Source organism: Eulemur rufifrons, chromosome 6 (genome assembly GCF_041146395.1).
Source record: "Eulemur rufifrons isolate Redbay chromosome 6, OSU_ERuf_1, whole genome shotgun sequence".
Lineage (NCBI taxonomy): Eukaryota > Metazoa > Chordata > Mammalia > Primates > Lemuridae > Eulemur > Eulemur rufifrons.
In genome coordinates this window covers 25,769,449-25,795,317 of record NC_090988.1, presented here as the reverse complement: position 1 = coordinate 25,795,317, position 25,869 = coordinate 25,769,449, and the positions used below count along the sequence as shown (strand labels likewise).

The following is a 25,869-nucleotide window of genomic DNA, read 5'->3' as shown; positions in this document are numbered from 1 at the left end:
TTATGCAACCAGGGCAGAAGCTGTGGATGACTCATACTTCCAACCGGGAGGGAGGCCCCACTTGGTTTTGTAATATCGAGCCGATCGGTGAATTCGGCTATCAGCATCAGATGGAATTTAGCATCCTTATCCTTCCTGTTCTGCTCAGGATGCTTTGGAATAGCAACCGCCTTCTTCATTAAATGGTAGAGATCTTCAGGAAGATCAAGAGCAAGTCCTGTGAACTTAAGAATTCTCAAGATTTTCTTGCCTGTCACAAAATGTATTTGTGCAACCCTCAGGATCGCACGGATTTGTGAGGGAGCTGTTAGGCCTGTCTAGGTGTTCCCTGGTCCTCAGTGCGCGGTGTCAGGAATGAGTACAGGTACCGATCACCGATGACGAGTGATCACAAACACGAAGCAATTCCACACAAACAGTATATTACAGAAAAGAGAGAAACTACAGAGGGCAGTGAAACTGAAGGAGGAAGCTGTACAAAGTGAGCACACGTTGCAGAGAGAGGAACGGACTCCCAGGTAATCTCCTTTTATTGGCCTGGTCTGGGGCAGGGCCTGCAGGTGTGGGATGTTACCAAAGGATTCACAGGTGTTCTTATATAACAAGGGCGCATCCGCTTGTGCTCCACAGGTGAGGTAAACCTCAAAACTCCAGATTCCTGGTTTTCTGTTAACTGTTTTATTCCTGCAGTCCCTTCCCCTGATTGGTCCCCGGCTTCTCCGCCCCTAGGAACCGCCCTCCTGGCCTACACCTGGCACCTGCAGATTTGATTCCTACCTAACAGGAGTCAGACCTCGGGGCAGTTCGCGCATCTGCTCCTTCACATTGTCAGATGTCAACTTCAGCCCAGTGGGGATGCTGAGCGGTAGGACAGGGCCCACTGGGACAGGCCCTTCCCGGGAGCATGCATGCGACCATGAAGGCGGCAGTCAGGCAGCAGAAAGGGCTCCTCTTCTGTTTCTGAAGGTTAGTTTTGAAGAGCAGCTTGCCTGCGGTAGCTCTGGAAGTAAATTCACTGTCCTCCTCCCCCAGGTGTTCCTAAATCTCTCTGAACTTCTCTAGAAGCCGTCTTGTCCAAGATAGTGGCAATATTTCCTGGTAGTGCCTTTGATGGCAGAATTGTCCGATTAGAGCTCTGTGTTCCAGAAGTGGGTCTCTCCTAGAGCAGGTCTTTCCTAAGGCAAAACTAGTACAGCCGGTGATTACGAGTCCAGACCTAGCAATCGGCCGCCTGTGTTCCATTTGCAGCTCTGTCACTACCAGCTCTGTGCCCTGGGACGAACCTGTGTTTGAGTTTTTCATCTGTAAAATGTGGATAATGATACTCCCTAATTCAAAGGGGTATTATGAGGATGAAATGAATTAAACTGTGAAAGAACTGGCCCATATTAAGAACGATATAAGTAACTATTATTATAACCAGTCATCTTTTACTGTTTGATCCCCTAGTCAACTCATCAGCCTTGGCCTCTCACAACTGGTAATCTCTATTTATTGGGCCAGAGTAGCTGTTTCATTTTCTGAGTTATTTCTTCAAGGATTCAACTGTTTCAGTTAGAAATATTATCTAATACAGGCCAGGTGCGGTGGCTCACGCCTGTAATCCTAGCACTCCGGGGGTCGAGGCAGGTGGATCGCTTGAGCTCAGGAGTGCGAGAACAGCCTGAGCAAGAGCGAGACCTCGTCTCTACTAAAAAGAGGAGAAAAGTAGCCGGGCAACTAAAAACAGAAACAAAAAATTAGCCAGGTGTGGTGGCGTGTGCCTGTAGTCCCAGCTACTTAGAAGGCTGAGGCAGGAGGATCGCTTGAGCCCAGGAGTTGAGGTTGCTGTGAGCTAGGCAATGCCACTCTACTCAGGGCAACAGAGTGAGACTCTCAGAAAAAAAAAAAAAATTTTTTTCCAGGAGTTTCCTTTGTTCTGGGTGGATGTAAGTGAGAAAAACATGCTCAGGGAACTGGAAAGGCTCGGGTTACTCATAAACCACCGGCCTCAGAAGGTTACAAGTGGTGGAAAGGGAAGCAGCAGTTCCTTCAGCCGCGCCCTTCACTTGCGGACCTCACCCCGGATCGGCCGCGGCTTGTGAGCCCGGCTCCGCCCACCCTTGGCTACCGGCCAATCGCCGCGGCCGCAGGGCGGGGCGGCGCCTGCTCCCGCGCGAGGTTGGCTTGGGGCGAGTTCCAGCGGCCCGGCCTTGCCCTTAAATACTCGGCTCCGAGCTCTGCGACCCACCATGGCTGTGCTGGCGGCACTTCTGCGCGGCGGCGCCCGCAGCCGCAGGCCCCTGCTTTGGACGCTGGTGCAGGTGAGCGGGGCTCGTCCCCCGGGTGGGCCTCGGCCCCACTGCGCCCGGACCCGGGCTCCGGTGAGCCCCTTCCCCTGCCTCAGATGGTCCCTGCTGGCGGCGTAGGCCCAGAGACAGTCACCCGACGGGGGTCTAGCCGCAAAAGCTCCCCCAGTGCTCCGACAACGCCCAGGGACTCGCTTATCTATACAAGGCGCTTGTCTGCGTGCAGGGTCTCCGCCTGATCACCGCAGTTGCTGATTGTGCTGTGTCGGGGGCACACGTGTGGCCAGGAAGGCCCGGGATTGGCTCTTGCTCGGTCCGGCTGGAGAGAGAGTTTGCAGGCCGATACAGCTGTTTCCGAGATTATCATTAAAAAACACACAAGTGCGCATTATTGTCAAGAGAGAGGTTTTCTTTTCTTTTTTCCAAATGGTAGGTAATCATTGGGCATACAAGGGGTGAGGACGCTGTGTGATAATAAATAAATGATGACACAAGAAATAAATTTTCCACATGTTGAAGCTAGGGAACCTGCACCCCAGATTCAGTGTCTGGGAAAGCCTCTAGAATAGGTAGAGGAGAACTTGAGAGTGGTTGGTGAAGCTTGAGTTTTCCAAGTTGGTTGGGGTAAAAAGGTTTGAAATCGTTATGTTGCAAGAGTTTGGATTTGACTCAGGTTAATGGGGACTGTTGATACATTTGTTTTTGTCATAATCAGAGGTCATGAAGAATTAGCGTTGGGGGGAAACCAATGTCTGAGTGTAGAGTGGCCTAACTTGAACTAGGGTGCTGGCAATAGGAGCTGAAAGGGAGCAGCATTATGCAAGAGATTATGAAAGAATAAACATACAACTTGACAATAATGGAGGATGGGAGCCAAGGGAAATGTGAGAGTCTAAAACCAATCTTGGGTGACTGAGATAATAGAAAAGTCAGGAGCAGGTTTGCAGGACAGATGAGTTCTTAGTCTATTTGTTAGTTTCATGGAATGACTCCAGAAATCACAAAAATGTAGTTAGGTTAACTTGGATTTCAGCCAGTATTGACTAGGTGAAATAGGTGAACTAGATGTTCCAGATATGTTAAAAAAAAAAATGCAGAAGCGCCGAAGCTTCTAAATTTACAGTTTAATTAAGCTCTCACAATCAAACACAAATGTTCCTTATGAAAAAAATGAACCTAGGTTATATACATATGGTAAGTGAGGAATCAGTTGTATTGGATGTTATTTGAATTGAGTGGTCATTTACTGAACCATGGAAATCTGTTTGTTTTAACAGGATTTTCAGTTTTCTCTGCCATCTTGTGGAATGGAATTTGACCTTTACCATTACAGTGGCTCTCACCCCTTTGCCTCCCAAATCTCCTTTATGGTCAACAAACGTTGATGGACTTTTTTGGAGCTTGTTGCCTTTGTAACTCTAATCACTTCTCCCTCTGGTCAAAGGAGGCATCTCTACTTACCACCTTCCATTTACTCTGCATCCATTTCTGTTTAACCCTCTGCAGTTAAATTTGTGTACCACTCATCTGAAAAATACCAGTATTTTCTTTTTCTGTGTTTTTTTTTCTTGACCTTTATACTGTATTTGACACTGTTGACTACTCCTGCCTTGAAACTCCTGTTTTATGTTTTGATCCAGTATTATTCTGCATCTTTTAATGCTCAGACTTTTTTTTTTTTTTTTTTTGAGACAGAGTGCAGTGACATGATCATAGCTCACTGCAACCTCAAACTCCTGGGCTCAAGCAATCCTCCTTCCTCAGCCTCCCAAGAAGCTGGACTACAGGCACCTGCCACCACACCCAGCCGCTTTTCCCATTTTTGGCATAGACGGGGTCTGGCTCTTGCTCTGGCTGGTCTCCAACTCCTGACTTCAAGTGATCCTCCCACCCTGGCCTCCCAGAGTGCCAGGATTACAAGCATGAACCACCATGCTGGCCAATACTCAGGATTTAAAAAAAAATTCCTGTATTTTGCTGATCCTGAGCCTATTTGGTCCCTGATTCATTACTCTCTCCTCCCTATTCTGTCTGGATTGCTGTGGGGCTAACCCTTACAGGTTGTGTTTCAAAGGCTCCAGCTTCAGCTGGCTTCTTGCTGAGTTGAAGATTGGAAGATAGGAGGAAGGCAGAAGCCAGGATAATTTCTCTCTCTCTCTCTCTCTCTCTGGCAGTGTCTGTGTCTCTTGTGGTTCTTGTTTCTGTCAGGTGACCCTGAGGCTTACCCTTTGGCTTTGGTAACCTTGCATCTTTCCTTTGTCCTAACAGCCTAAGTGTGCTAGCGCCTTTCTCTTGCTAATTTGTATATTGCCTAAGCATCCTCTGTTGTTCTCAGGTCTTTTGTCACCTGGTATTTCATTCTTTGCATTCAATGGTTTCTAATAGAATGATTTCTGTTTTTCTGGTTGAATCCTGATGGGTACATTCATTGTTTTTGCTCCCTTCCTGTTCTGTTTCACTCTGTGCATTCTCCAACCTTAGTCTGTTGGCATTTCTTTTCGTATAGGCCAAAGGAACAGTCAGAATGTTGTGGTAATCAAATAGTGATCTTGGTGTGATGTGGTAGTAAACACGGAGAGAAATGGATAGATTCAAGAGATCGTAAGGGGGTGGAATCTATTGAACTTACTGACTGTGAAACAAGAAATGTATTAATATAATATAATTTCTGGGGCCCAGCCTTTGGCATGTAGATGGATAGGAGAGGTTTTCACTGAGGGGCCCATTTGAGGGTGGAAGGAAAGTGATGAGTTGAGTTTTGGACTTGTGTTTGGAGTTGTCTGGTTAGGTGGAAGGGTCCGGCACACAGGGGAACGACTGCGTGAAATACACATGTGGGACTCATTGGCCATAGATGGCAGTGGAGCCCATAGGAATTGATGAGCTCACTTAAAGCGGGCGGGCATAGAGGGAAAAGAACGCATAGTGTGGGGTCTTTGGGGGACACAGTATTTCAAGCAGAGGTAGAAAAAGCAGGAAGCTGTGAAGATGAGTGGAAAGAAAGGACAGTGACTTAGAAGAAAACGAGGGGAATATAGTGTCACCTGAATGCCAAGGGAGGTTAGATTTTCAAGGAGAGTCTATTAGTTTCCTAGGGCTGCAGATTTCCACTGATTGGGCAGCTAAAAACAATGGAAATATATTGTCTCCCAGTTCTAGAGGCTGGAAGTACAAAATCATAGTGTCAGCAGGGCTGTGCGCCCGCTGACTACAAAGTGAACCCCCCTCGCCTCCTAGCTTCTGGTGGGTGTGGCAGTCTTTGGAGTTCCTTGGTTTGTATTAGAGCTTCATCGCTCTAGTCCTCCATCTACACATGGCACTGTGTCTTCACTTCATCTTCCTTCTTTGTGTGTCCGTTTTTGTGTCCAAATTTTCTCTTTTTATAAAGATACCAGTATATTGGATTGGGGCCCACCTAATGACTACATTTTAACTTGATTACCTCGGTAAAGACCACTTTTCTAAATAAGGTTACATACTGAGGTACTGGGGGTTAGCACTTCTTTTTGGGGGAGTCACAATTGAACCCAAAACAGAAAGTTGGTTTTTTTTTTTTGAGACTGGGTCTTGCTCTGTTACCTAGGCTGGAATGCAATGGTATCATCATAGCTCACTGTAACTTCAAACTCCTGGGATCAGGCAATCCTCCTGCCTCAGCCTCCCCAGTAGCCAAGAGTACAGGTGTACACCACCACGCCCAGCCAATTTTTAAGTTTTTTGTAGAGACAGGGCCTCTCTGTGTTGCTCAGGCTGGTCTTGAACTCCTGGGCTCAAGTGATCCTCCTTGCCTCGGCCTCCCAAAGTGCTGAGATTACAGGTGTGAACCACTGTACCCAGCCAGAAGGTTGTTATCAACATCAACCATTTGTCAACAGTGTCAAAATTTAACATACTGGAGTGGTTATGTAAGATTTTAACAAAGGCATTATATAAACGAAATACATAAAATGAACATATACATAAAACAAAAAGTGTGGATTGAAATTAGCATAACTATTTCATACTTGGAGACATTTATAAAGACATGAAGAAATATAGATTTGGGATATCACGATTTTATGTAAGAGAATTTTGCTTTCCTTATACAATAATATGCATAAACACAAGGTACTTTGATTACTAACTGCTAAGCTCTCTATCCTAAGAAGTTGAAAAGTTTAAAAACGATTTATTCACTTTTCCCAAAATATGTTTATAATAGTGTAGAGGCCAAAAGTGGAGTCTCTGGGGTCAGACTGCCTGGATTTGCAATGCCAGCCCTTCCGTCTCCTGGCTATAGGACTTTGGTTTGGCTGCTTCATCCACCAGTGCTTCAGTTTTCTCATCTGTCAAAAGACGGTGATTGAGCCCGCGGTGTCATAGACATGTTCCAAGTCCATCTGTTTGTATCTGCCCCCCCTTTTCCCTTCCTGGCATTGGCCACATCAGCTCTGTCTGGTCTCCCTCCCTTTTTCTACTTCTGCCTGACTACAGTCGGTGCTCTACACTGCTGCGGCTCAATGAGGTACCAATACCTACCTGTAAGAATGCCTAATAACAAAACGGTTTGAAAACTGACAAGTCTTTAGGCCAGGCGAGGTGGCTCATGCCTGTAATCCTAGCACTCTGGGAGGCCGAGGTGGGAGGATCGCTCGAGGTCAGGAGTTCGAGACCAGCCTTAGCAAGAGTAAGACCCTGTCTCTACTACAAATTGAAAAAATTAGCTTGGCGTGGTCACGTGTGCCTGTAGTCCCAGCTACTCGGGAGGCTGATGCTTGAGCCCAGGAATTTGAGGTTGCTATGAGCTAGGCCGACGCCACAGCACTCCAGCCCAGGCAACAGAGTGAGACTCTGTCTCAAAAAAAAAAATACATTTCCAATGAATGTATGAAATCAGAAAAGTTTATTATGAGGAGTAAAAAAAAGTCTTGATTTACAAAGGTGATATATGCTGACTGGAAAACTTAAAAGCACAAAGCAGCAGAAAAAAAATCACCATAATCTCATCACTGATAATTATAAAATGATGTAAATTGATATTTTTTACATTATAACATTATAAATACTTACATTACAGGAAATAAGGTATATGGAACGAAGTTATGTGTCAAAATCCACTTTGAATGTAAGTATAAATTTAAACTGTGCTTTAAAATGTCAGGAATTTAAAGGAAATGTCAATAAAATTGCATATACTTATGATTTGGGTGTATGTGAAGGTCAAAGCAGGATTATGCAATGGTTAGGAGTAGCTAACTATTAAAATGTTAAACTCCTAGATCACCATAAAAAATTTCAGTTAGTCCCTGCATAATTCCTGCTCTTCCATATTCTTCTGCAAAACAACCTTCATTGTAAAACTGGCAGTGTTCTTCCTTTATTCTCAGAGAGCCCCATTATATTGTGTCGGTACAATGAAGAGACCACATGGAAGATTCCAGAAGAGAGGGCCTGGGGATTAGATAAGAAGGGTCATCACTGCATCACCTAGTGCCTTCTGAGGGCTCCTCTCTTTGTTTTGTAAGGGTCACTACAGTGACTTAGTAATATCTTTTCTTTTCTTTTTTTTTTTTTTAATGCCTCTCCTCCCGCTCCAGAGGCATTAGTTGCTCCTGCAGCTGCCACAGTGAGCAGTAATATCTTTCTAATCAAAATCTAGGCAACAATTCTTATTTATCTACAAGTTTAATAGGAGATTATGGAAGGCAAGTGTGAGGAGAGAATTATTACAATGGTGTTTTATAGTATTCAAGAGAGCTTTTATTTACTTTTTCTTTTCGTATTATTATTGTCCTGTTGCTTAAGAAATTATGGCTCTGGCCATGTCCTAGTTAAGTAGTATGGCCCTATCTAGGATACAGGTGTTGATTCCTAGCCCAGAGTTCCCTTCAGTAAGGGACCCTCTTGGTTATTATGTAGTTACCAAGGGTAAAGCGATCGTTTGTTAATTTGACTGAGGAGTAGAATTGAAACTTGAGTTTCTAGCCTCAGACCGCCTGTGGAGAACGAGGAAGGCTCTATATCTGTTTTAGGGTTAGTTTGTGTTAGGTTTTCTATTAGGTCTTAAATCATAAAGCCCTAGCATTGAACTTACTAGTTTTACAGCTGTTCAGATAGAGATTAATCTTTGGTGACTAATTACTCATTTATAAAAATAGTGTTTAGATAATATACTTATGAATTATGTTTATTTAATGAAAGATGATTTAGGTAAAATACCTGTAGTAATTTTTACCAACTTTTGTCTTGCCAGGAAGTGGTCATAGTAAGTGCTACAAGAACACCCATTGGATCCTTTCTAGGCAGCCTCTCCCCACTGCCAGCCACCAAACTTGGTTCCATTGCAATACAGGGAGCCATTGAAAAAGCAGGTGAGTAGTTGCTTTGCTTTTTATGTTGAGGAGGCAAAATGGTTCAATGGAACAGGTACTTATTTTGCATTTACCATACACATAACACTTAGTAATAACGTAATGCCTACATTTCTGAATTCCCTTGTAAAGAAATCTTTGGATTGAAATGCAAAACTGACAAGAAAAAGAAACCATTCCTATTAGGTAATGTCATGTACCCTATTAGGTAATCACTAGTTACTAAATTGAATAAAATATAGAAATGCCTTTTTGACATTTTTTTAAAGGGATTCCAAAAGAGGAAGTGAAAGAAGCATACATGGGTAATGTTCTGCAAGGAGGTGAAGGACAAGCCCCTACGAGGCAAGCAGCGTTGGGTGCAGGTACGAGGAATACCTTTTTGCTTTTATACTTAACATGTGTGAAATGGGAAAATGGAGGTCATGTTAGCTTAAATAAAATATTAAATGAGTTATATAATCTATAGAAACATTGGCAGAAGAAATGTTGCAGGTTACACTACTGTGCTCTATTGATTTTAATTCTATAGCTGTGTTTGAAAAGTGAGTATCTTCGTTTTTTAAAAGTGTAACTTACGTTGGTTTTAGGCTTACCTATTTCTACTCCATGCACCACCATAAACAAAGTTTGTGCTTCAGGGATGAAAGCCATCATGATGGCCTCTCAAAATCTTATGTGTGGACATCAGGTAAGAAGCATCTTCTTTTCCATTTATTAATTAAAATAATATCCAGTGCTAAAAGACACTAAAAATCTAACCATATTCATGTCCTAAAAATGAGGTTCTTTCTCATAAATCAAGTTGCTGTGTTGTCTCAGATACTCAAGTGTCTGTATTTGCTAATTCCATTTGAAGTATGGTCAAAATGATAGCCAAAGTATCTTGTGTTAAAAAGTAGTTTTCAGGCCAGGTGTGGTGGCTCACTTCTATAATCCTAGCATTTTGGGAGGCCAAGGTGGTAGGATTGCTTAGGCCAGGGGTTCAAAAGCAGCCCTGAGCAACACAGTGAGACCCTGTCTCTATAAAAAATTAAAAAATTAGTTGGGCATGGTGCTGTGTGGTTGTGGTCTCAGCTACTTGGGGGGCTGAGGTAGGAGGATTGCTTGAGCCTGGGAGTTGTAGGTTTCAGTAAGCTATGAACATGCCACTGCACACCAAGGCAGCTTAGTCTTGAAGAGTCTTTCTCTGAGACTGAGTGATTTAAAAATTTACAAATTCTGTATTTGCTAGAGTAAGAAGGGTTTTCATTATAAAGGAGAAGAAGGTGCTAACCCTAGGCATCAAATCACTGATTAAGCCCAGGATTGATGACTAACTTGTGGTTCATACAATGCCCAGATTTAGTGGTTAAGTTTTATGGGCTTTCTGTTGGCCTTGCTTCTCTAGATCTTGTCTATCTGAGATCAAGCAGGAGTTAGGCTGCTTAGCAAATATATGCCAAGATGTTAGCAGATTAGACCTAGACTCAAAAAATAAGATTTTATCAGATCTGAGCACTTCATTTTTCAGATGAGGAACTCTGAAAAACTGACACAGCCACAAAATTACAGGGCTGAAATGAGAAGACAAGTCTTTATCCCTGTTTGGCGCATTCCAGCTTACCAGGGTGTGACACACCAGGGTAAAATCAGTTGTGAGGTGTCTTCAGATTATTTCTTACATATACAAGAACTACAGTTATGTGTACCCTTTGCTGTTACTTCCACTTTGCTTTGTTTTCTAATTAGAAGGCAAGCCAAAGAGAAGGGAAAAAAGGATGGAGTCATGTGAGCTACTATACCAGATATTTTATTATAAAAGCAATATATGCATATGCTAAAAACTCACATTGTACAGAGAGGTACAAAATGAAAAATAAGTCTCCTTTCTTTTTACCCCATCGGAGGAGTCTATGACTCATTCACTGGTTTGGGTATTCTGCCACTTAAGAGCAGAGAAACTTTGAACAAGTTGTTTAACCTTTTTGTGTCCCATTTAATGTATTGGAAATCTTTCTGTCAGTACATTAGATAGTATTCTATTGAATTAAACTATAGTATATTTTATAGTTCCTTACTGAATGGGCACCTAGGTTATCTCTAGTTCTTCACTATTTTTTAACGTTAATTAATTAATTTATTTTTAGCCAGTCAAATTTAGTAGTGGGGGGTTGTGACACTAATGTTAATAACTAATGTTATTAACTAATGTTATTAAACACTAATGTTAATAAGTTCCGATAACTCACTACCATGGGACCAGCCATCCAGTTCTTCACTATTTTAAATAATGCTGCACAAAGATATGTATATCTGTGTGTACTTAGACTTAATTCAACTCCCCTGATATAGTACAGTGTGGTGGCTAAGAGTACAAAGTCTGGGGCCAGACTAACATCAAATCCCAGTTCTGCCCTTATTAGCTGAGCATCTACAATGTGACAGTCACTGGAGATAGAGTGGTGACTGAAACGTTAAAAAAAATCTCTTCACGTGAAATTTTTTTTTTTTTTTTTTTGAGACAGAGTCTCACTCTGTCACTCTGGTAGAGTGCAGTGGTGTAATCGTAGCTCACTATAACCTCAAACTCCTGGGCCTAAACTATCCTCTTGCCTTAGCCTCCCAAGTAGCTGGGAATATAGGCCAATGCCACAATGCTGGCTCATTTTTCTGTTTTTTTTTTTTCAGTAGAGATGGGGTCTTGCTCTTGCTCAGGCTTGTCTTGAACTCTTTTTTTTTTTTTTAGTCTGGCTCTGTTGCCCGGGCTGGAGTGCCACGGCATCAGCCTAGCTCACAGCAACTTCAAACTCCTGGGCTCAAGCAATCCTACTGCCTCAGCCTCCCGAGTAGCTGGGAGTCGCAGGCATGCACCACCATGCCCGGCTAATTTTTTCTATATATTTTTAGTTGTCCAGCTAATTTCTTTCTATTTTTAGTAGAGACGGGGTCTCGCTCTTGCTCAGGCTGGTTTTGAACTCTTGAGTTCAAATGATCCACCTGCCTCTGCCTCCCAAGTGCTAGGATTACAGGTGTGAGCCACTGTGCCTGGCCTTCGTGTGTAATTCTCTTTTGGAAAAATTCCAAAAAGGACTGCTGAGTCAGAGTTTTCTTTTCTTTATTTTTATTTTTTGGAGACAAAGTCTTGTTCTGTTGCCCTGGCTGGAGTGCTGTGGCGTTAGCCTAGCTCACAGCAACCTCAGACTACTGGGCTTAAGAAATCCTTCTGCCTCAGCCTCCCAAGTAGCTGGGACTACAGGCATGCAGCACCATGCCTGGCTAATTTTTTTCTATATATATTTTGAGTTGTCCAGCTAATTGCTTTCTATTTTTAGTAGAGATGGGGTCTTGCTCTTGCTCAGGCTGGTCTCGAACTCCTGACCTTGAGTGATCCTCCTGCCTCAGCCTCCCAGAGCGCTAGGATTACAGGAGTGAACCACCATGCCGGGTACAATCTTGGTATTTTCAAATGCTTTCCATAAAAGTTGTACCAGTTACACTTTCTAGAAGTTGCGTTAGTCCGTTTGCTTACATCCTCATCTACTGGTTGTTAGCAAACCCTTATCAAATGAGTAGGTGAAAAATGGTTATGAGATTGTTTAGTTGTTTTTAAACTGTTTGAATGACAAGGAAAGCTTTCCTTGATTTATTGTGATTCTCTAGCAAATGCTGTTTGTACTATATTGAAATACTTTCAGTTAGTATTATTTGATTCATTTGTGCATGTATACAAATGACTTATAGACATACTAGGAAATGCCTTGTTTTGAATGATTCTTTGTGATTTTGGAGAATGGTCAATTTTATTTTATAATGAAGAGTAACTGATACCTTATTTTCTATCACTTATTGCCATAATCCCCAGGAAATATTTCAAGATAAGTGGATAAAACCTAAATGAGAACTAATTTAACAATCTCCATCTTTCGGAATAGGCAAAATATTTAGGATTCTTTGGTATAGAGTTTGTTTTTCATCCTTATTAAAGAATGTGAGAAAATATCAATGGATTTAATTTTATATTTACATTAATATTGTATATTAAACTGTTTCTAATTAGCCATTAGAATGCAATGATGCAAGTGAATTTCTTTTGCTGACTTATAAAGTAATAATAGGTTAATTGATTAATATTTATTAAGCTTCTGTCTCCCAGTTTCTGGGGACATAAAAATATGACAGGGTTTCTCAAAAGAGCTTAGTCTAAAGTTGTGGAGAGTGATGGAATTGTTCTACATCATGATGATGTGATAATTACATGACCGTATGTTTGTCAAAACCCACAGGATCACAAGTATACCAAAAAGAGTCAGTTGTAATGTCTGAAAATTATGCTTCAGTAAAAGAAGCAGGTTAATCTAGTGAGAAGATTTGACATAGAAATATAGCTACCATTCAGTGTAATAATATTAATAAAAACATTACGAGATCATTGGTGAACACGAAAGGAAGGGAAAGTGTTCTAAGAATGGATACAAATAAGTGGTCAGGGAAAACATTATGTTGTTATGTTTTGATTAGTTTTAAAGGAAATGTAGGCATTTTAGGGAAAGTTTAGAAGGTAGGCTGAGGTGGGAGGATCACTTGAGCCTAGGAGTTCAAAACCAGCCTGGGTAAAATGTCAAGACAAAAAAAAAAAAAAAAAAAAATTAGCTGGGCATAGTGGTACATGCCTTGTAATCCTAGGTACTCAGGGAGCTAAAACTGGAGGATCTCTTCTCGCTGAGCCCAGGATTTCAAGGTTGCAGTGAGCTATGATTGCCTCACTGCACTCCAGCCTGGGCAGTACAGTGAGACTCTATCTCTTAAAAAAGTAAATAAATAAAAGATTCTCTATAAAAAAATGCAGAGGGTGTGTGTGTGTGCATGGTATCTCTGGAGATGTTTAACTAGTTCTGTATGACCTGAGGTATAGGCCCAGTCAATGAGAATGAAAAGGGAGCAAGAAGGCAGATTGTAAATAGCTTTATATACTGTGCTGAGGGGTTCCTTAAGATGTGAAATGGTTAGACTTACATTCTAGCCAAAATGACTCAGATAAGTAGAGATGATGCTGTGGTGGAAGGAAAGGCTGCATGTTAGAAGATCCAGTGAAAAATTATTTCAGCTGTCTGGGAAGAGTTGATGAGGATCTCAATCAAGTAGAAGGATTATTTCCATGAACTGAGATTACTTCAAATCTTTTACAAGACTAAGTTTTTAGCAATGTGAATGAAATGAAGGATTAGAAAGTAAGAATTTCAGGGCTGGGCATAGTTGAACATGTTTGTAAGCTCAGCACTTTGGGATTCCAGGAGTTGAAGACCAGCCTGGGCAACATAGGCCCTGTCTCTACAAAATAAATTAAAAAAAAAATTAGCCGGTCATGGTAGTGCATGCCTATAGTCCCAGCTACTCGGGAGGCTGAGGCAGGAGGCTCCCTTGAGCCCAGGAGTTGGAGGCTGCAGTGAGCTATCATGATGCCACTGTACTCTAGCCTGGATGACAGAGTGAGACCCTTTAAAAAAAGAAAAAAGAATTTTAGGAATTTTAGAAGATGGTCTTAAATGAAAGATTCTTGGCATTCTTATTAATGTTGAGTCTAAACTTAATTCTCATTACACATTTATTTTTTTGATACAGTCTTGCTTTGTTGCCCCATCTGGAGTGCAGTGGCGTCATCATAACTCACTGCAACCCAGCTTCTGGGCTCAGGCAATTCTCCTGCCTCAGCCTCCCAAGTAGCTGGGACTACAGGCATGCGCCACCATGCCTGGCTAATTTTTCTATTTTAGTAGAGATAGGGGTCTCCCTCTTGCTCAGGCTGGTCCTGAACTCATGACCTTGAGCAATCCTTCTGCCTTGGCTGCCCAGAGTTTTAGGATTACAGGTGTGAGCCACCACGCCTGGCCCTCATTACACATTTTAGACCATTTGTTTCCTTTCATCATGGTCAAGTGGCAAAGAGGGTCCTTCCTATATTCCCTGTGTAACAAATGTTTAATACAGTCATGTAGAATACTTGTTTGCTGGTAGCTGGGTAAAGAGTTATAATGGGTTTGCAATTATTGGAATTGACATTGGTTTTTTTCTGTGTTGCTGAGCAGGATGTGATGGTGGCAGGTGGGATGGAGAGCATGTCCAATGTTCCGTATGTAATGAACAGAGGAGCAACACCATATGGTGGGGTAAAGCTTGAAGATTTGATTGTGAAAGATGGGCTAACTGATGTCTACAATAAAATTCATATGGTAAATGCTGCTTTTTAATGGAGAAATGCTATCTGATATCCAGTACTGCTTGATTTTTCTTTATGTATTTTACAAACTGAACTGAAGGATGGGCTCTATAAATGTTGATTTTAGACACTCATTTTAGGAAAATATTTTTCTATGCCTATTGTATGAGTGTGGCTCAATTGTTAAGGAAATTGTCCCACACTTGAATAGGGCATTTTCTGACTTCTCAAATAGCAACTTCTCGGCTAATTCAAGTATGTGAAGATAAGACATGAGTGAAAAATTACCTAGTGTAGAGGTTAAGTGTATGTTAAGAAACTAAATTTAACTGCCAACCACTATAAGTTATAAGTTAACAGGTATTTTTAAAATTACTTAATCTAGTTTTAAAATATTCCAACTTTTTTTAGGGCAACTGTGCTGAAAATACAGCAAAGAAGCTGAATATTTCACGAGATGCACAGGATGCTTATGCTGTTAATTCTTATACCAGAAGTAAAACAGCATGGGAAACTGGAAAATTTGGAAATGAAGTTGTTCCTGTTACAATTACAGTAAAAGGTAGAGAATGTTCCAAAATACATTTTAACTTTTAATAGACTTCACATGTTGCTGAAATGTTTTAAGTTTTAAATTAGTACATTACCTTTTTGTTCAACTGATGACGCTGATACTTCTGTTTATGGTTAATAAAGGGAAGAGGTGCCAGTTCCGAGATAACATATTTCAACACAATTTAATGTCAGAGTTCAATCTGATTATAAGATCCACTAAGCACATTATTTTTAATTTGAGAGATATATAAATGGCAGATAACATAGTAACTTAAATAAAAAAGGGAATTTACTAGAAGGCTATTGGGAGTACCTCCCAGAACTGAAGGATGGGCAGCAGCTACCAGTCAGCCCTGGAAACTTCAGGGATTGGAACTGGGTATTCAGGTCTGTTCGGACATGCTCTTTTGGCTTCTCATTCCTGCATGCTTTTGTGCTTTATTAGGCTCTCTTAAGTTGGCTGCCCTCCATCTTTAGGGTCATATCTGTAGGGTTCTCAAAGAGGAAAGAGGGCTCCTCAACAATTCCAGCAAAATAAATCCACAGTAAAAACTCATTAACTTGGTGTAGGTTATATTTCTATTACAGGAATGATTACTGTGCTCTGGACGATAGAATATTAGAATCCTGGAGCTTATCCCATGTAGGTCAGATTTCTACCCTGGGGCCAGGAGAGTGGTTGAGAGATTATAGAAGGGGCCTGAGAGAGAAAAAAATGGGATGTGGATGTGTAAAAGATTTAAATTTTGTTAAGCTACTTAATAAGTTCCTCTTTAGGACACTAACATAATTGAGGTAATAGATGGTAGACTCTCTAGGTTAGTGTTTCCTTAGGATGGTTTAAGGTATGCAGGCATACAAAGGGAGACTACCAGGCACGTTGGGCAGTAGTTTTTCCTGAATGACTAATTGTTGTCTTGAGTGATTACTTAAAATATTTTTGTTTTAGGTAAACCAGATGTCGTGGTGAAAGAAGATGAAGAATATAAACGTGTCGATTTTAGCAAAGTTCCAAAGCTGAAAACAGTTTTCCAAAAAGAAAATGGTTAGTGTTAAGACATGAAGCATAAGAAAAAATTGAGTCAGTACAGCACATCTATTCTTGGAATTGCCCAGGGATTTAAAAAAAGTAATTCCAGAAAACATCTAGGTGTTACTTAAAATTTTCAATATATTAATATTAGACTCGAGTAAAATTACTTCAGAGTATATTTAAAATTGTATGACAGTTTATATGTTCAATATATAAATTCTGAGAAGAGATTGTATAACATGACTATGGAATTCAGTTTTTCATATATGGCAGTCTATTATGGGGTCTTCATTGACATTTAAAAAAACCAGCTTTATTGACATATTAGGTCATTAAATATGAAATGTCCGATTTCCAATCAAAAGTTTAGTTTAGGCTGGGCGTGGTGGCTCATGCCTATAATCCTAGCACTCTGGGAGGTTGGTGAGAAGATTGCTTGAGCTCAGGAGTTCAAGACTAGCCTGAGCAAGAGTGAGACTCCATCTCTACAAAAAGTACAAACATTAGCCAGGCATCATGGCATGCTGCGCCTATAGTCCCAGCTCCTCGGGAGACTGAAGGAGGAGCATAGAAGTTTGAGGTTACAGTGATCTATGATGACATCACTGCACTCTAGTCAGGGACTCTGTATCAAAAAAAAAAAAAAAAGTTTATTGTATGTCAAACAAGAAATAGTACAATTAATCAAAGTGCACCTAAATTATTGACACAGTTTTGCCATCTTAACGGTAGCTTATTTATGTTAGCAGCGAAGGACCCTGGAGAGTGAGTGGCAATGAAATCGTGAAAGGTATTTTCCACAGCTTGTTGAGAACTGAATATTTTTCCTTGCAAAAAGTGGTTCAAAGCCTGGAAGAAATGGTAGTCAGTTGGTACAACGTCTGGTGAATATGTTGGATGACAGAGTTTCCAAGCCCAGCCTCTGTCGTTTGAACAGCGTTGTTTGTGCAACATGTGGTCAAGCATTGTCTTGCAAGAGGATTGGCCTGTCTCTGTTGACAATCTCAGCTGCTTCATTGCAAGCATCCTCATCATTTCATCCAATTGGTTGCAGTAGACATCACTAATCAATTGACCAGGTTTCATGAAGCTGTAGTGGACAATACCAGCGCTGGGACCATCAAACAGACACCATTAGTTTTTTTTTGATGAATATCTGAGTTTGGACTGTTTCAGTACTTCCTTTTTATCCAACCTTTGGGCGGAATGCTTGCGATTGTCAAAAAGAATCCATTTTTCATCACACATAACAATATGATGTAGATATGGTTCACCTTTATGTCATGGCAGCAAAGAAAGGCAAGCTTCAAGACGATTTCTTTTCTGATTCATGTGGTACCCATCTATCCACCTTCTTTACTTTGCCCATTTGTTTCAAGTGGCCCAATATTGTTGGGATAGTAACGTCAAACCTTGCTAATTTAGGTCAAGATGGATCTGCTTCCATTGCAGCTTTCATTATTCACCTTGATCTCAGGTCACTCATGTGGCTCATTTTCAAAAAAAAAATTTTTTTTTTAATATGGAGGGTAGTGAGGAGAAGGTTCTGTTTCTTTTCTTTTTTTTTTTTTTTTTTGAGACAAAGTCTCACTCTGTCATCCTGGATAGAATGAGGTGGCATCATGATAGCTCACTGCAACTTCCAACTCCTGGGCTCAGGCAATCCTCCTGCCTCAGCCTCCCGAGTAGCTGGGACTACAGGCAGGCGCTACAACGCCTGGCTAATTTTTCTATTTGTAGCAGAGACAGGTCTCGCTCTTGCTTAGCCTAGTCTCGAACTCCTGAGCTTAAGCAAGCCTCCTGTCTTGGCCTCCCAGAGTGTTAGGATTATACGCATGAGCCATTGTACCTCGTTTATTTTCAAGATTAAAATCACCAGAACAGAACTTCCCAAACCATCAACGTACTGTGCTTTCATTAGCCACATCCTTCCTAAACACTTCATTGATATTTCAAGCTGTCTGCACAGCATCAGTTCCGTGATGGAACTCATGTTTGAAAATAACACGAATTTTTGACTTATCCATGGTTTCACAAAAATTACTCTAAAAAAACATTTGAAAGATAATCATAAGCAAAACTGTGTGTTTGAAAGAATGAGGATGTACCTTCACAATAAAAATAAAACAAGTGTCAAAGTGAAATGTCAGACACCAACTGTCAAACTTAGTTTATACTTAAGGAAATTGGACATTTCATACTTTACAACCTAAAATAATTCACATACCATAAAATTCTGTTAAAGTGGTACAATGGTTTTTAGTATTTGGTGACATTAAATCCATGTGATTCTAGACAAGAAGAAATATCTGATTTTGGCACTGATTTGAAAAGTACATAGTGAGTATCTGCTATATTTTGGATAAGCAGAGTTAGACTTTGAGGAGAAAAATGTGAACTCTGGTCCCTGTCTTTGAAGAGACCAGCATTTATCTATTACTATCATGTATGTGTTCCTGAGCTAGCTTTGAGAAAACTATTACCAAAAACTAACACCAAAAGGCATTCTTACGTTAATTTTGTTGTAGTTAGCTGTGTACATGTTTCCTGAGGGCAGGAATTATCTCCATCCATATTTGTGATTTCTTTATATATTTAGCAACCCAGGCAGTCCTCTGTAGTTTTTTTTTGTTGTTATTGTTGAGATAGAGTCTCACTCTGTTGCCCAGGCTAGAGTGCCATGGCATTAGCCTGGCTCACAACAACCTCAAAACTCCTGGGCTGAAGCGATCCTCCTGCTTCTGTCTCCCCAGTAGCTGGGACTATAGGTGTGCACCACCACACTGGGCTAATTTTTACTATTTTTAGTAGAGATGGGTCTCACTCTTGCTTAGGCAGGTCTCGAACTCCCGAGCTCAAGTAATTCTCCTGCCTTGGCCTTCCAGAGTGCTAGGATTACAAGCTTGAAACACCCCAAGACCGGCATGTAGGTATCTGTTAAATCGAACCAAATTTCAGTGTGAAGGAGTGTTTTGACTTCATGCTCATTGTTGCTTTTAGGCACAGTTACAGCCGCCAATGCCAGCACACTGAATGATGGTGCAGCCGCTGTGGTTTTGATGACTGCAGATGCAGCCAAGAGGCTCAATGTCAAGCCACTGGCAAGAATAGCAGGTAGAAAATGTTCTGATCGTGTTCATTCCTAAACATCTATGAACTGTTCCTGAAATTGAGTTTCCTTGTTGATAATAAATATTGAAGTTGGTTACTTCTACTGTATCTACCTATACCCTACCTATACCTATCACAAAGTACCACCTATATGTACTATGTCACTCACCTTAGGTACAGCAAAGTACTACCTATAGATTGTACTTTATGATAGAATTTAACTGATATATGTTACAATTGAGATAGAAACTCCTTTAATGTTTTTTTTGAGACAGAGTCTCGCTCTGTTGCCTGGGCTAGAGTGCCGTGGTGTCAGCCTAGCTCACAGCAACCTCAAACTCCTGGGCTCAAGCAATCCTCCTGCCTCAGCCTCCCAAGTAGCTGGGACTACAGGCATGCACCATCATGCCCGGCTAATTTTTTCTGTATATATTTTTAGCTGTCCATATAATTTCTTTCTATTTTTAGTAGAGACGGGGTCTCGCTCTTGCTCAGGCTGGTCTCGAACTCCTGACCTCGAGCATTCCTCCCGCCTTGGCCTCCCAGAGTGCTAGGATTATAGGCGTGAGCCACCGTGCCCGGCCAGCCTTTAATGGAGGAAAAGTTTTTTAAAGCCTACTCTTATATAAAGCAAAGTATAACAAAAACATTAAGAGTAAGCTTTAAAAAACTTTTCCTGTCCTATATGATGAGTAGGAGAAAACAAAGTACATGCTTTAACCAAGAAAGGCAGCCAGGTAGAATAAAAAGAATATGGATTAGGAGTCTAGAAATATGAAATCCAGATGTTCTGGCTTTTTTATTAACTATGTGGCTTTGGGCAAGCCCTTCAATCTCCTTAAGCCTATTTTTAACTGCAAAATCTGCTTTACCGTCTTCTTAAGGACTTAAACAGATGCTATTTTGTTACTTTATAAAAACTTCATTTTTAGTCTTAGCTTAGATTATGGTTTCTTAACCTCAGCCATTACTGACATTTTACACTAAGTAATTCTTTGTTGTAGGGGCTGTTCTGTACATTTTAGGATGTTTAGCAGCAACCAGTGGCATCCTACCTGTTGTGATAATCAAAAATATCTCTATACATGTGTGTAGTGAGGTTTTGTAGTTTAAAGAAAACCTCTAGACAGTGCTAATACTACTAGGGGCAAATTCCCAAATCCCCTCTCAATGAAAATCAATGTCCCAGTGATTGGTTTAATATTATAAAGAGTAGACTCTTAGGAACAAATATATTTACATAAGCGTTAGGAAACTTGCATTTAATGGATTAACTTGGCTTTTGCATATTATATGTTAACAGATAAAGCTCTGAGTGCTTGTAAAAAAGATTTTAACAACCTGTTTTTTTTTTTTTTATAGCATTTGCTGATGCTGCTGTAGAACCTATTGATTTTCCAATTGCACCTGCATATGCTGTACCTAAGGTGAGAACAAAGTGATGGAATATGGTCCCATATCCCATTATGCCAACCTCTGGTTTGCTTATACCAAGGTTGCATTTTTTATATTTTATGTCACTCATCTGCCACAGCAGAGAGATAGCTTAGTTTTGAATCTTCCCACTTCTCTTGAAAACAGTAAGAGCAACAAGGATAACAAAAATAATACATAAAAGAGTAGCCCACAAACTAGATCTTAAGTAGAACAGATAAAAACTACATAACTGAATTACTTGCAAGTATGATGCTGAACTCACATACTGGGAGTGGTAGCCAAAAAGGAGAGGTTGGTGACTCCAGATCTATTTAATAGAATTCAAAGCAAATAGTTATTCCCAGAAGAAGTCTCCGTCCTAAAGAGGACTGTTGGCATCAGGTCTTATAATAAACAGTAAAACTACAGACAGAAAACCTACATATTTCAAATTGTACTAAGTGCTATTAATATCAAAGGCAGAAATAACCAGGTCTCTGTGGGTAGTTGTTAAGGGGCCACAGGAAAAGAAAGAATGCTGAGGAGGTTTAGGAGTCCAGGGTTCTCAGAAATCTTCAACAAATATTCCTTCCAAGAGAGGGCCTCACCTTGACAGTGAACTTCTGAGAGCACACCCAGATTGAAAAAAGAGCAGAATTAGTAGGGAATAAGAATAGAGAAGGATCTGAAACAATGGGGGTTAGGGATAGTAATGATCTGTCCAGAGTAAATAGATCTTAGATCTTAGTGACAGAAGTATATAACTTCTGAAAGTGAATGCATCACATTAGAAAGGAAGAATAAACAGTTCTGGTTTCTGAAGGTAGAAGACAGTTCTGGACCCTGACTCTGAGAGCTGTGTAAGTGGATATATTTGGGTACCATATTTTATCTTGTGCTGTTGGAACAGAGGAAGCTGTTTGAGCTGCACAGCTTAGAAAGCTACCTTAGCTTGCTAGTAGAAGAGAGGAAGGAGGAGGAAGAGTTCCATGTTAATTTTATTGTTGTTCACATAAAATTTCTTCTCTAAAGAAAAAGGGTACTAGCAATATTTTATAAAAGTATTAGCATAAGGATAATCACTAGCACAAAACACCTTCCTATATAGCTGAGGATCAACCAAAACAAAACAGATCATATTAATATAATGAAAGACTTTAAATAAATGATTTACAATGAAGATGTAACAGATGTAAATACCTGTGCCCCAGATAACCCCATAGCAACTTTTATAAAAGAGAAACTGCAGAGGATGCAAAGAAAAACATTATATCAATACAAGCCAGGAGTGGAGTCATGTGCCTGTATTCCCAACTACTTAGAAAGCTGAGGCAGGAGGATTGCTTGCACCCAGGAGTTTGAGGTTGCAGTGAGATTTGATTGTACCACTGCATTCTAGCCTGGGCAACAAAGAAAAAAAAAAAAATACATACTAATAGTAGAAGCTAATATACCTCTTTCATTTGACAGATATAGAACTAAGCAACATATAATCAATTAAAACAATCTTAAGAATACATAGCCTTCTTTCCAACTTGGGCCGGGCAGAATGGCTCCCCCAAAGAAGGATAGTGAGAAGGGCTGTTCTGCCATTAACGAGGTGGTGACCTGAGAATACACCATCAACATTCACGAGCCCACTTGGAGTGGGCCTCAAGAAGTGTGCTCTTCTTGATCTTGAAATTTGCCACGAAGGAGATGGGAACTCAGATGTGTGCATTGACACCAGGATCCATAAAGCTTTCTGCGCCAAAGGAAAAAGGAATGTCCTATCCTGTATCCTTGTGTGGCTGTCCAGAAAATGTAATGAGGATGAAGATTCACCAAACAAGCACTGTACTTTAGTTACCTATGTACTTGTTAACACTTTCAAAAATCTATAGTCAACGTGGATGAGAACTAACCAATGATTGTCAGATACGTTAAAGTTATAAAACCACATACACACAAAATACATAAAACATTTTATACCCCCAATAGAGAATATACCTTCAAGTATCTGTGGAATATTCAAGAAAATCAAATTTTCTCTATCTCCTCAAAATGGATACAAGATAATGCAAACAAAATTCTTTGATTATAATGCCGTAAGATGAGAATTTAAAGGGATCCTTCCACCTAAGAACCTCTATATTTAAATAACTAACATCAAAGGGAAATACAAACCAAAATTGTAGAATTTCACAGAAACAATGAAAATAAGTTGTGATTGCTATTTGAACACCATTTGTCTTTTAAAAAATTTTAGGTTCTCAAAGATGCAGGATTGAAAAAAGAAGATATAACTATGTGGGAAGTAAATGAAGCCTTTAGTCTAGTCGTACTAGCAAACATTAAAATGCTGGAGATTGATCCCCAAAAAGTGAATATCAATGGAGGAGCTGTTTCTCTGGGGCATCCAATTGGGTAGGTAAAGTCATAAAGAAAAATATATCTAGGTTAATAGCTGCCTTTGCATGCATGTTTGTCTAAACTTAAACTGCTTCATAATTCCTATTGCTCTTGGTTTAACAGTTTTCCTTTCCACTCACCCTTCCATAAAGCAAGTGCCATTTCTGATAGATGGTATCCAGCACTGAACACAGAAACCTGTCACATCTGTTGCTTGAAACCTAATAGTATTAGTTTTACGCTGAAGAAGAAAAATACCTTAAAACTAAAGTCTGCACTCAGGCTTTAAAAAGAGCTGTGATCTTTCCTGAAACAAATCTGTTAAGTTTAAGGAAAGTAGTTCTTTCATTTGTAAGTAGTGGCTAATAAGATTTTCAAGAAGTTAATTTGGAATAGAAACATTTTTGGTTAGTCCTAAATTCTGTACTTCATTAAAAAACCAAAATGCTTTCTTAATCCTAGGATGTCTGGAGCCAGGATTGTTGTTCATTTGACTCATGCCTTGAAGCAAGGAGAATATGGTCTTGCCAGTATTTGCAATGGAGGAGGAGGTGCTTCTGCTATGCTGATCGAGAAGCTGTAGACACCCTGTTTAAGGAGATAACCCTGTGTGACCTGATGTAATCAGTGTGTCTGCTGGGTGGGCTTGTACTTAAAATAAGCTATTTTTAAATTATTTTCTATTTTAACTTTTTTTAAATAAAAAGGATTAAATCCTAAAGCCTTTTGAAATTAAAAATAAATTTTTTCTTTGCTTTAATTTTTTTGTAATTTTTAAGAGTTTGATACTTTTTTACATTATGAATTTGTACTATCTGAAATTAACAGTGTGCAGTATTAGTGACTTACATAAGTAGCTAGAAGCTTCTATTTGACAGAATAATTTTGTTTGAGGATTCTTAAAGTCAAGTGAATGTTATTTGTAGGTAATTTACATTTAGTAGATTCTTTAAGGGCGGCTATTTTGGATAAACTAGCAGAAACCACAGACATAGCGTGTACAGTAGTGCTAGAAATACGAAAGAAGCCCTTGTGCTTGGGTCTGTCTGTCTAGTGTGGGGGCAATTTCTTATAACCTCAGCATTCAGGATTGGGGTATTAGGCAGGGGAGGTCAAACTGAGAAAAGCCTGGGGTTTGGGCTCTGAATTACCATGCCAGCACAAAGAGTGGGAAAGAAGGCAGGAACTGATAAACTGAATGGATTTATAAAAAAAGGAAGAGATTGCCACTTCTAATATGCCACAATGCCTGCTCTTGAGCAGGACAGACTATAGCATGAGTATAGTGAATTGCATTTATTCTGGAAAAAAATTTAAAAACACTGTAGGCAGAGGCTATGCACATCCAACTTCAGCTCTGAAAAGGGAAAACTCCCACTCAGTGGGGAAGGGGAGAGGACAACAAAGGTCATTGTGCATACGTTATCTGTTGGCAAATACTTCATTGTGGATCTTTATCTTTGAAGGAACAAAAAAGAATATGGAAAAAAAGAACAGCTGTTTTTCACATTCAGAGGAAAAGTATTTTCCAAAACATCTGTAGAATAATCACAACTAACGTTTGAGGCTCATGTTCTAAGTAGAAAGCTTTATATTAACTTACATAATCCCAAAACCTCTATAAGTGGATACCATTATTATCCCTACTTTAAGGAAATTGAGGCATAGAGTGGCTAAATAGCTGAGCTATGATTCAAATCCAAGTTAGTCTAGCTCCAGAGCGTGGTTTTTTTTTTTTTTGAGACAGTCTCTCTCAGTCACCCTGGATAGCATGCTGGCATCAGCATAGCTCACAGCAACCTCAAACTTCTAGGCTCAAGCATTCCTCCTGCCTCAGCCTCCCGAGTAGCTGGGACTACAGGTGCTCAGCAGCACACTTGGCTAATTAAGAAAATATTTCTACTTTTAGTTGCTCAGCTAATTTTTTCTAGTTTTAGTAGAGACTGGGTCTCGCTCTTGCTCAGGCTGGTCTCGAACTCCTGACCTCGAAATTTTCCCACCTCAGCCTCCCAGAGTGCTAAGATTACCGGTGTGAGCAACTGGCCCTAGCCCAGAGCCCAAGTTCTTAACATTAATACTATGCTTTGCTTTAATCACCTTTCCATAATCACAATAAATATCCACCCCAACTTATAACTGAATCAGGAGCTGGGTAAAATACAGGAAAAAAGGAAATCCAAAATACATTAGAGTACTTCACTGAAGATAAGCAAACTAAATACTGCATCCAAAGGTCAGTGATCTGGAAAACACCTGAAAAGCATTCTGCCAATTCTGTGAAAAAAATGGAGTGGAAGAGAGAAAAGAGATAGAGTTATCAAGTACATGGTGTCCCTTAAAAAAAAAAAAAAAAAAATAGTATTCTGAAACAATCCAATATAATAGAAAATATAAAGATAATAGGAAAACTCAAATTTTTAAGTCCTAAATGGGAAGATTTTTAAAGAACATATTTCATCAGCAAAGTGAATTAGCAGAGAATCATACCAAAACATTCTGGAGAAAATAAGGGGGAAAAAAAACCCTTCA

At 40.1% G+C, this 25,869-nt stretch overlaps 1 protein-coding gene and 1 pseudogene across 2 annotated transcripts; one reads left to right on the top strand and one right to left on the bottom strand.

The window, feature by feature from the left end:
• On the bottom strand, positions 1-2,233 carry LOC138384790 (small ribosomal subunit protein uS15-like; annotated as a pseudogene).
• Positions 912-24,118, top strand: ACAT1 (acetyl-CoA acetyltransferase 1). 2 transcript variants are annotated; one of them, XM_069470921.1, is made up of 13 exons: positions 912-966; positions 1,905-2,303; positions 7,345-7,392; positions 8,521-8,638; positions 8,908-9,003; positions 9,229-9,329; positions 14,704-14,847; positions 15,246-15,396; positions 16,339-16,434; positions 19,423-19,536; positions 20,896-20,960; positions 23,198-23,355; positions 23,803-24,118. In XM_069470921.1, the coding sequence occupies exons 2-13, from the start codon at positions 2,232-2,234 to the stop codon at positions 23,921-23,923; spliced, it is 1,284 nt and encodes a 427-aa protein (XP_069327022.1). In that variant the 5' UTR covers positions 912-966; positions 1,905-2,231; the 3' UTR covers positions 23,924-24,118. The 2 variants fall into 2 exon arrangements, with proteins under 2 accessions (XP_069327022.1, XP_069327023.1); XM_069470922.1 differs by lacking the exon at positions 912-966 and having other exon boundaries at positions 2,218-2,303; positions 8,908-8,983.
• Positions 24,119-25,869: the final 1,751 nt, after the last annotated feature.

Coding starts and splice junctions, on each gene's coding strand:
- ACAT1 (XM_069470921.1), top strand. CDS start 2,232: ATGGCTGTGCTGGCGGCACTTCTGCGCGGCGGCGCCCGCAGCCGCAGG. Junction 9,330..14,703: donor ATCTTATGTGTGGACATCAG/GTAAGAAGCATC, acceptor GTTGCTGAGCAG/GATGTGATGGTGGCAGGTGG. Junction 14,848..15,245: donor TCTACAATAAAATTCATATG/GTAAATGCTGCT, acceptor AACTTTTTTTAG/GGCAACTGTGCTGAAAATAC.